The sequence below is a fragment of the Cryptomeria japonica genome, chromosome 6 (genome assembly GCF_030272615.1).
Source record: "Cryptomeria japonica chromosome 6, Sugi_1.0, whole genome shotgun sequence".
In the NCBI taxonomy this organism is placed as follows: Eukaryota; Viridiplantae; Streptophyta; class Pinopsida; order Cupressales; family Cupressaceae; genus Cryptomeria; species Cryptomeria japonica.
Window position 1 is genome coordinate 437740187 of NC_081410.1, and position 11985 is coordinate 437752171.

General features: G+C 36.5%; 1 protein-coding gene across 1 annotated transcript; it reads right to left on the minus strand.

Moving 5' to 3' along the window:
* Positions 1-2071: 2071 nt before the first annotated feature.
* On the minus strand, positions 2072-11779 carry LOC131037465 (calcium-dependent protein kinase SK5). Its single transcript, XM_057969602.2, has 7 exons — positions 10006-11779; positions 6923-7066; positions 6667-6819; positions 6369-6484; positions 5742-5909; positions 5325-5549; positions 2072-2375 (listed from the first exon to the last, which is right to left on the minus strand). The coding sequence occupies exons 1-7, from the start codon at positions 10931-10933 to the stop codon at positions 2253-2255; spliced, it is 1857 nt and encodes a 618-aa protein (XP_057825585.1). The 5' UTR covers positions 10934-11779; the 3' UTR covers positions 2072-2252.
* Between the last annotated feature and the right edge of the window lie 206 nt (positions 11780-11985).

Consider the following 11985-nt stretch of genomic DNA (forward strand, 5'->3'; position numbering starts at 1 on the left):
TTGATGCAAGGGATGATTCTCTCTTATATTTCAAAATGAGACCAATGACCTCGGGCTTGTCTTTGATTATGACAAACTAGTCATGCAATTTGAACACTGTGACATGCAAGCCAACATGCAACAGTCTGATTTCGGGATGTAGTTTAGATTTAGTGGGAAATCATTCTGAACTTTAGTGGACATGATCGCATGTGCTACTCTGTCTGAGGGGCAGAGTTGCATCCATTATCCAGTCCAAGATGTGGAAATGAATGATATGTGAAATGTATGGAAGACTGGAGGCTCAAATGGACTGATGGAGGAATGCTTTCAGGGTTCCATAAGCACATATGCTAAAAATACCCAAATTAAGTACCAAGATGACATATCTCAAGGCAAGGTCAAAGTCGGTGCAAAACGAGTGAGGAAGGTACATGTAGTGTGCACTTTTCTCCTCTAAAATATTATTATGTGCTAATTTAATATAATTGAGTCATTGACACACTATTTAAAAAACAGCAACTTTTCCCCTATCCGTGTGGAAATTTCTTGCTTGAAATGCTCCCTTCTGAGATATTTAGTTCTGATTATGTTCTGAATAAAGGGGTCTCCGTAGTATTATTAAAAAGAAGTTATGCTGACGGCTATAATGTTTTATTTTATCTAGAATAAAAAAAAAATATAGTCAGTATTTAGCTGAAGAAGATATACTATAATCCTTGTAAACAACTGAACCACACAAATTTGTGGGACGTGATAGGCACACCATTTGGCATCCAATTGAGTTGAATAAGGTCTTCTTTTTTGTGTGCTACAATACCACTGATGATGTGCTTTTTGAGCCACAAATAATACTTTGAAGCTAATGTTTGTTTGGGATGAACTTGAATACCTGTGTAACCATTTAAAGACATTTTATTCATCTTAGCATCCACAAATTTGTCCAACTTGGGTTCCTCTTTACAAGAAATCTCTTGTCAATCTTGATATTTTGGTTATTAGTTTAAAAAGAACAGAGCTTTATCTTGCAGCTAATGTCACTTGGTACAGATTTGACTAACCGTGTAACCAATTAAAGGCATTTTATTCATCTTAGCATCTACAAAGTTGTCCAAATTTGAGTCCCAGGAACCTTGTAAATCTTGATATTTTGCATCGTTGTTAAAAAAGCACAGAACTCTAACTTTTCTAGAGAAAGGGAATCAATTGATGCTGCTGATCATGAGTACTACGGGTGTACAACTCTATACACCTCAAACTACTGCAAAGTCCACTAAAAATTTGAGTGCTCACAGAATTATTGTTTGCTGACAGTACAGTACCCCCCAGGGACCCCATTGTTAAAAAACAAAGTCTCACTATAGCATAAAACAGAGAAAAATGAGGGCAGATGTTGGCATTCTGGAATAGCTACATAACCCCACTTTAGCAATCCAATCACAAGATCTAAAAGGAATCGTGTTAAAAGAAAAAGTAGAAACAATGAAGGGAAAAACATGTTAGTCTATAATGGGGACAGGTGCAGTTTCGATACAAGAGACTGCTCAACTCAGAGGCCTCTTCTGCATGCAGCAGCCTCAACCAGGAGATCATTTTCTCTCCTCTCCTTGCAGAATTAAGGGGCAGCAGACCCTTGTGGGATCAAGCTCAGTACCCTCTCCAACAATGAAGAGATTCATTTCAAATATCATGAAGTTTAAGGGGAAAATAGTAAAGTATGACATTTTGTGCTCTGGGCGAGAATAGTTAAACATTTTTGTTTCATAATATCCATTCCTCATAAGGGTGTAGGATTGTGCCAATTTAATATAATTTTTACTATCTAATAAAATTGTATTTTAAATTTTAATTGGCCCCTGTGAATTTTAAATGTGCATCCACATGCAACAAGAAGGATTGGTTTTGAATCTGCATCTTGTAAATAGTAAAGTTTCATCGCTGCTGATTGAAATTATTTTTTCCACCTTACTATAAAGGAATAAGAGCACTGCAATTTATCATAACGCATCCTTGTCAATCTATCAAGCAAAAGTATAGTGACTGCACAAACTTAACAGTGACAAGTGTCTTTTGTAAGCCAAGTACACCCAGCTCTTAAAATATATCATCTATTAATTGAATCCAGTAAAAATTGAACTCACATCTCTACATAGGAAGGATACTTTACATTTAGCCAAGAGAAAAATTATCAACTTTGTGCTATATGCTGCAAAACCAAGTCGTACGGGTGGCCAGGGTATGGGTTAAAATGGAAACTAGATACCTGCTAAATTTTAACCAAGTCTCAATGCATCCCTTAAACCATTTGATAAATTGTTTCGCGTCCCTTTTCTTCCAAGATCATTGTTTCCTTTATGCATCATTGCCACAAATTCATTGTAATCAATAGTCCCATCCTGCAATTCACAAAAAGACTATGTCAAGAAACAAATAGTTCTACAAGATTGTCTTCCAATCGAAGAAAAAAACACATTAGAAACAGAGGGATCTGTCAAATAAGTATCATAACCAGTCGTCTGATTCATACAATGGTCTAACGACTAAAATGGAAGGTGGAAGCTCCTAACATCTGGAAATTTTCTTCAGTTAGAAGAAATGCTGGATTTTTAAATCTTTCACCATTTATTTTGAAAATAAGCATGAATCATAGTGTATTTAAAAAGGAGCAATTATAGATGCAATTTATAGATCGTTACAAGCACAAAAAGTGATAATAATAATAGAGTATTACTCTAAAAGAAGGCCTGACTAAATTTCTCAAACCGTATATAGAGTGTAGTGAATTTTTCTTTGAATGTGCAACTCTATTGACATCAAAAAGCTAAAATTCCACACACAACCACTAATGAAAGGTTAACTACTACACTAAACATGATAATAAGTTTAATCTACAAACTACAACATCCAGACCAAGTTTTTCATGACTGGCTACAGATCCCCTTAGAGCAAACGATTTACAAATAGCTTTGAAACAGGTACCGGTCAATTTAGTAAGTCTTGGAAAGTAAAAATTTTAATCAAAACAGTCTCACTCATAGCAGCATTTCCAAGTTGCAGTCCACTCTCAAGCAAAAAAAGATAACATTTTTTGTAGGCAAGTTGGCATAACAACATTCTCCACTGCCTCCAAGCGCTTGTTCATTACTTTTTCTGATGCTAGCTTTTAGCAGTGAAGTATTCATTATTTGCAACCAGGTAAGTGGTTTTTATTAAATAAAGAAATCAAACATTGTTCCAGTTAAGTAAATGGTGTTGGTTCAAGTTGATAGGGAGGGCATTTTATGGTTCTTCTCAATTGTAAAATCATTGAGGTAGAGGGAAGTAGTGATAATTGTTATCCGCCTTATTCGCCCAACAGGAAGAAAATCCTGGGTAGGAGGATTTACCTAAGCTTCAAGAAAAACGGTTACAGAGATTGAATGAACTTGAACATGAGTTTTGGGGGTTGATTAGGCATGGCAGATTAACCCTTGAATGGTTGCCAATCAACTAAGGAAGAACAAAAAAGATTGTACAAGAGAAACTAACCTACTACCACCTCTAGAGCCATGGATGCTCTTTGTGTGTTAACCTGCAAAATGCAGAGTTCTTTTTCTTGATTAGAAACTTCGATGCCCTCTACTTGCTCCTCAAGCAAGTCATTGTTGGCTTGTCTTGCATGGATGCCTACCATCCTACCTTTCTAACTCATCAGGAACTTGCTGATTGTAAGAATTCATATTTCGATCTTCTGGATGTCATTAGTAAACTTGGAGCTTCCTAGGGTGTCGCACGTTTTTCTGCATTTGGACTTCTTTGACAATCAGAGGCTTGAAGTCTTGAACTCCTTAGTAAGGGCATAATTATAAACATCAAAAAAATAAATGAAACTGAAAGAGGACATCAAGAAAACGTATTGTGGTGAACGTTCATCTAGGCAGTCTATACAAACTGTTATATTAGGCAACAATGAAAATGAAACAAATGTCACCTGGATTGGTGGCTTTTATTGCCAGTTGGCTTTGCCTAAATAAGAACTGTTCTTGGGATTTGGAATGGCATTGGCACATTCTCCATGCCACCTTTTTAAAAGACAGGTCTGCAGTCTTTATCTACTTGGAAGGCACACCCAGGTCCATATGCCACCTATTTGAGATGTACGTCTGTAATTTTTCCCTATATGGGAGATGTACCCAGCATATCAAGGAGTATTCCTAGCCTAAAAATGAAAATTGCAAATGGGGAAAAACTAAAAAGATAAACTAAGAAATAGTACCTTGCAAAATGGGAAATGATATCTTTCCACAAATTTGAGAAATGCAATTCCCAACAAACACTTTCCATAGAAGCTAATTTGAAATGCATGCCTGTAGTCTTTCCCTACTTTGAAAACATTCCCAGATTGCTACACTGCCTATTTGAGATGCAGATCTGTAGCCCTACCTATTTGGAAGACATTCCTCAAATATAGTGGAATGATCCTAGCCTAAGAAGACAAAAAACAAATCAAATTTTAAAAATTGGGAATAATAGCTGTATGCAACATTTGGGTAATAAATGAGAAAAAATAAAAAAAGCAATTGCCAAGTCACTCTTTCAAGATGCCTCTTTCATAGGCATCGACTCTGCAAAAACCCAAGAATATGACAGTTTTATCCCTTCAATATAACTTCTGAATGCTCAACTAAGAGTAAATTCTTACGGACAGAGTAATTGTGTTGGACTCGTGAAAGTTGGTTGAAAATATTATTTTGACAGATTGAACTAAGAAATGTATTTTTATAAAGTTACCTCTAGAACTAATCCAAGGATATTATCTTAATATACATTATGAACATATTTTACCAGCTTCCGTAACAATTAGCATTATGTGGGCATAAGATATGCGTTTTTTTCTCTTGTATCTTTGTAGGACATCATTGAAGTAACTAAAGATGTGTTTGTTGCGTTTCAGACTTATTTCTAGACTGCTGAACTGATATACAATACACAACTGCATTTGAAAGTCAGACAACGTTCTCAGACAACATTCTACATTTGAATAACAATGAATACCAGGAAAAACTACTAGCCCATTTTCAAGTTTTAATAAATTGCCCTTTTGAAATTCTTACTACTCGCATGTTTATCTTCTTATATTCAATGCAGCATTTAGAAGGTTTTAAAACATGGTTTGAAGCAACAGAGTATTTTAGAAACAGCATTTCAATTCCATAAAATCTCTACTTTAAATTTTCAAACTTCCTCCTAACTAAAATGGGAAGGTGTATAAGATAAGTGAAAAGTAATCCAATTCATGCTATGACAATAACATGTCACTAAGAAGCAAACTTACATACCAAGATAACTGAGTTAAATAAACTTACATTATCTTGGTCCACTTCTTGGATCATTTCCTCAAGCCGGACATCATCTATACCAAATTCTTTGCATGCTTCCTGCAGCTCATCAAGAGTGATATACCCACTTGAATCTTTATCAAAATAGGAAAATGCAGCAAACAAATGATCCTGACGTTCAGTCTTGTTCAGATTCAAGGTAGCAGCAATGAATTCACCGTACTCTATAGTACCACTATTGTCTACATCAGCCTGCCAAATTCATGAGATGCAATTTTATAAGTAAATACAAATAACATTTTTATGGATAGAAGATTTCTCAAGACCAAGGTGTAACATTTCCTGAAAGCCAAGAATCTCAGTGAAAATATTATCAAAATCTGGAATTTCATATACTTGAAAATCAGTTTCACCCATAGGGTCCATCTATCTCTTGACATTTACCGCATCCATGAGCTGTCGTATTTCTGATTCCGTGAGATTTGAGCCTACTCTTTTTAAGCCCTCCTTAAGTTCTTCAAAAGTGATTGTTCCACTGTTGTCTGTATCTATCATCTTGAACATCTCCCTTAGACCAGCAATTTCATCTTCTGACATTCTTTCAGCTATGACCTGAAATTGATTGAGCAAAGTTCAACAGCTTTTAGATTTGTCAATGTATGGAGTGCAATTAAATCTCCTATTGTCAATTTGATTTCTACAAAAGATATAATAAAGCTGTGAAGCCTTATCTTCACTGGAGGAGCATGAAATGGACAAGTAATAACCTAAAACTGGCACCATAATTTAGAACAAACAGCATGAGCAATATATTTTGGGGGTTACTGGGGGAACAGTACGTATACATAGAAGAATACTTCAGTCCCGTTTTAGCATGGCCATGATTCAGAGGAAAATAGGATTGAAAAAACTTTGCAAGAGATATATTTGTCCCAGAGACAAAGTAGGGTAATAGACAGAAAAGGCTGGATAAGACAGCTTTCCAGCACTTCTGTGCCATTGTTACATGAATGCGCAATAAACCTCCCACATGTAAAGAAAAAGAGTATCCTTAATGTCTCAAGAACATACCCGCAGAGCCATCTTTTTAATCTTGTTCATTGCAGAAAATTGTTTCAATCGAGATAACACAGCAGAATCAAGAGGTTTGTCTGGAGCAACACCATCCTCCTGAATCCAAGGATGACCTGCAAAACATGATAAATGGGAAATAAATTCTAGAAAGTTAAAAGTTAAAATCCACCAATAATGAAGCCTTTATTCATGAAAAGAAACCTTTGCAAAAAGTTCAGCTTCCAAACATCATAACCTACTGATATCATTCCAAGTCACTAATGCTTTGTATCATGTTCAAGTGTAGAGTACTCACATAAGACATCATGAGCAGACAACCTCTTCTTAGGATTTCGAACAAGCATTTTTCTAATTAAGTCCTTTGCACTTTCTGAAATCTTAGGCCATGGATCTGAGGCAAAATCAAGTTCGCCCTGTAGGACCTGTTCAAAGATGCCTTGCTCAGTTTCTGTAGCCACAAGACAGCAGATAAGCCAAAAAAATGAGTCGTGGCATCTTAAGTATGAAAGATACAATAATGAAATCTATGCTATAAAATACAACAAACTCACCTGCCCAAAATGGTGGAACTCCACTCAATAGAATGTATAGAATGACTCCAGCACTCCATACATCAGCTTCTTGACCATAATGCTTGCGCAGCACCTCAGGAGCTACATAGTAAGGGCTACCAACTACGTCACTAAATGTTTCACCTGCAAAAATATATCATACATTCTAGTGAGTTTGCAAAATAAAAGAGTGTTGCAAACCTTTTAGACAAAAAATAAAACATACAGCATTCTGCCAATAAAATTACTTCAATTACTTGATTCCCATAATCCAAAGCACCTGTAAATCATATGCTATCCGAATTGTTTTTTATTACCATGTCAGTGAATTTGTTATATTCAGAGCTTAGTCCACAAGCTACATTTTACAACGATTTAAAGTTTAAAGCAGTTAACAATGATGAACCAAATGATTTATTATTTGTAGTAAGATCGCAAAATTAAGATTACTCAATGACTCTGAAAATGTTGACCTAACTATATTGTGGTTGCCAAACTCTGATAAAATATATAATATTTGTTTTAAACTTGCTAATAACAAGAATGACAGACACATTTTAAGAGTGACACAATATAACAAACACGATGATGGTAGATATCCTACAACATCAACTAATTTCTTTCTCTCCATTAGAGTAGATGTCCATAGCAATACAGAGAAGAATCGTCTTGAAGTAGACCTCAGAAAGAATTGAAGAAAATCTAAAATGGTTTATCTCATAGTTAAAGAAAAAAGTAACTGAAAGATAGAAAGTTGAGGTGCCTACTAAAAGCATGCTAGCAACAGACTTAGTAAAATTTTGTAAAAGAAGACATCACTCGAATAATTAAATGAGCATGGCACATATAATAGTTACCAAGAAGCAAATATTCAATTTATAATTTCAAGGCAGTGGATGTAAATCAGGTGCCAACCTAAATAAAAAGCCAAAAAAGCATATTTTTAGGAAGCTAGGATTGGAGGAAAAGAAGATTAAAGCATTACTCAGAAGATTATAGTCCTCAATAACCTAGATCAAATATGTTAATAATTAGTCCACATCTTAAAATTAATTTATTCAATTGAATAATTTCCTTTTGTTATATTGAATGACAATGTCTAGAATTTATATTTTAAGATACCTTTGTCATCTAACAATATTCTTAAAACATACATTTCAATTTTATTGCCGTTAAGAAGGCAATGCAGCTTTGAAGTCTCTGACTTTCTATTACTCTAGAATACAACCTATTGTATTACAATCATCACCGAAATAAATCAGCGTCACTTCACAACAGAAGGAGCGATAACACTGAAGCTGAGAAGCATTCTCTTAAAGGAGATACAATATATGCTGAAGACATGCTGCATTTAACTTGTGAATACCATCTCAATCTCACTCAATCAATACTGGAGTGTCATGGTCATTGTATCTAATAGCCTGAATACCATTTCCTAATTGGTTTTGTTGGACATTGGAAAGACATAAGGTGCCTTACCTTTCTGACATGATCACTGTCAATGAATTAAAAAAGAGTGAAGGCAACAAAGAAATCAGTTGATATATGGAAGAATTTTTTGACAGAATAAAGTGTCATGTAAATATTGACAATCGATTTTGAATTCTTCCTTTTAACTGAGTTTACAAGGAAGAAAATTACTGTTCCACATAGAATCCTTGGACTTTTATTAAACAAAAGATGCGCATCCAGACTTGCAGAAGAATGTTCAAAAGGTACTAGTCAGATGTTGCATCAAACTAGATGGGAGACTACCACAGGCCCTCTTTCTGTCAGATAATGCATGTTCAATGTTTCTAGACAGGTTAGAAATTGCAGTAGCAAGCAGCAAAATCCTTGAGGTGGTGAGTCGTCTAGTAATTCAAGAAAGGAGAAATTTGGTCAATATTAGTTTAAATTGACAGAATCTGTCTGAAACTAAAAAAAGGATCAAGAACGATGCTTGTAAACAACAATTACCTGAGTGAATCTCCAAACCACAACACTAAAAAGGAACAATTTAAATTGAAATAAGGCCCAGATTATGCAAAAGGAAAATAACAAATCGCAAATACCCAGAACTGCGAACTCCAAAATTTTATCTCCAAGCATCACCAGGGAAGATAATTAAGAGAATGCATATATATCATCAAGAAAAAAATTGAGTGATATCTTCCATCCATTGATAAAACCAAAAGAATTCCCAATCAGAAAAGAAAAATAACATAAGACAAAGGAATCCAGAAAATTTCCAGTCTGAAACTAAGCTGAATTCAAATCTCAAGCAGTGCAGCAGAGAAAAAAATGAGAATACACATACTAGGCGCGTGAATTGATTGAGCCAAAAGAGTCCAAACAGTACAATCAGTACAACATAATCTAAATGAAATCCCAAATAAAAAGGACAGACCGAGTATGATAGTTGCACAATCAGTTGACCAAACCGAAGAAAACCTAAATTATTTTAGAGACGAATGATGTAAGTATTGAAGAACAAAGATCTGCAAGTTAAATGCCAAAAACTGAAACGAAAAATGCCAAAATCCAAATAAGTTTCTGGAGCTCAATTCCCCCCGTCTCTCCTCCCATATATGAAAAAAACAACCGCCCCCTACTCCAAAAAAAGAGTAAAGCCAAACGTCAAAACCAAATCTGCACCGAAGACTTCAATTAAATTCCAAATATCCCAAACTCAAAAAGCACCCCAAAAGTAAAATCGTACACCAAAACAATACAAATACAAATGAATACTAGATACCCAAATCTCACCCTGAACAAACTAAATAATTTTAAGATGCCCTAAACAAAACCAGTAATACACTCGGATCAATTCCATGTATCCAATTTAAGATGCCCAAACAAAACCGGCAATACACCTGAATCAAATCCACATCCCCAAAATAAAATAACATCAAGTTCAGTAGAACATATCCAAACATAACACACAACTGCCCAATCAATTTAAATGTCCTAAACAAAACCAGCAATATACCCGGATCAATTCTACATACCTAATTGTAGAAAAGCACCAAATTCAAGCATCAGTAAACCAAAAACTGACCCAAAGCAACCAAAGAAAAAGAAAGCCAAGAAAGAAAACCCACCTGGCTTGAAGAAGACGGACAATCCAAAATCAATAGTCTTGAGAGGGCTATCCTCTTTTTTATTGGAAAAGAGAAAATTCTCGGGCTTCAAATCCCTATGCATAACGCCCAAGGAATGGCAGGTCTCGACAACCCCAACAATAACCTTGATCAAACGCGCCGCCTTTCTCTCACTGTAATGACCCCGCTGAATAATCCTGTCAAAAAGCTCACCACCGCCACAGAGCTCCATGACCAGATGCACCGACGTCATGTCCTCGTATGCCCCCACAATCGTCACCACATTGGGGTGCCCAGCCAGATGGTGCATTATCTGAATCTCCCTCCTCACATCCTCCACATCTTCAGCACAGGTCAATTTTCTCTTGGCAATCGATTTACAGGCAAACTCTTTACCGCTAGATTTCTCCACAGCCAGATGAGTAGTCCCGAACTGCCCCTGCCCCAAGCGGCGCCCCACAGTGTAAATATTCTTCAGAGTCTGTGTGCGCCGCTGCAGAACAGAAAAGGAGGCCGACCCATTTGAATTCAAATTCCGTCTGTCGACAGAGAAATTCGTCGGCGGCGGCGGCCGTACAGGCTCTGCCTCCTTGGGCCGTGCAGGCTTCTGTACCACCACCACAGGAACTGTTACAACTGCCTCTGTCATCTGCACGGCCTCTGGCGGCTTCTTCTGCACCTGTTTTTTCTCCTCCTCCTCATCCCTCATATGATCATTAGTACTGTTATTAGTATTAGTATTCGTACTAGCGTTATTAGTATCAGTGTTGTTGTGACTGCTGCTGGTGCTGCTCTTGTTGGTGTTGTCCATGTCGTTGAATTCGTTGCTTTTCTGGTCTCTCCAGAATCTGAAAGGAGATCCCGACACAGTCTCAAAGAAGCCGTTTTTCTCGTTGTTTAGGCCGGTTCCTACGCAAGTGTTGCCCATTGGATTTCTTTTCAAGCGGTTTTATTCTTCAGCAGCATCCTCGAATTGTCCTTGCGGAATCGGATGACCATGCTACAGATTCTGCTGCATTCTCGGCCCGCTTCACAAAGCTCTCTTTCTCGGATTCATCGAAAACGTACTCGTAATTGCAGCAAATTATCCGTGTTAATCAAAACCGCCGCGGAATCCTCGAATGGCGTGCAACTGTTTCATTAATCAGCTGAAAAACATGAAATCCCAACTGCTGGATTCTGTTCTTTAAAACTGCTTAATTATCACAACAATTTGACATGGGAAAAACCAGCTGACGGCACTGGTATTTACAATCTGGATTCTTCTCAAACACCATTTACAGCTCTCCAATCGGGGCTACAATCGGCTGAATTCTGAAAATGCTCACAGAAAACTCTGCGCTTATAATGTTTACAGCAATTTAAATCTCAAATCGAAGTCAACTGAAGGCGTCAATGGGCTGAAATGATCAGATGTTTGGATGGATGGACTCGGTCATGATTTGATAGAAATTATTTGATCTGGCTGGGGATGAGATTGAATTGTAGGAATGGACTGAATCTTGTGGGAAAAGAGAAGATTTATGATATGAAATTTTGGTAGGATTTTTTAATTGTTTTCAGACAACTGTTGTGTTTGCCGCGTTGCCGAGCTGGTGATGAAGGTGAACGAGTCTACCATTTTCGCCGTGGTCGTCCTTCGCCTGCCTCGATGGTGTCCAAGAAACTTCATTGCTCAACTTACCGTGTGATTATGTTGTATGTTAATGGAGAATCTTATGATTATCCTGATTTTTAGCTCATTGTTTATTCATGGATTTGAATTTTTGTGTTTAGACTTGGCAAAGGCTTGACAGCCCAGACAAACAATGCCATTACTTTATACTTAATTCAATTCTTATCTTTGTCAATACAAATAGGTTAAATGGACCTTCGTTCTTTGACGGAGTTTTTTTATATTTTTAAAATGAAAATTATGGATTATATAGAATGAAGCCGTCCCTTCATTAAATTATCATAAATTTTAAAACTTATTATCTT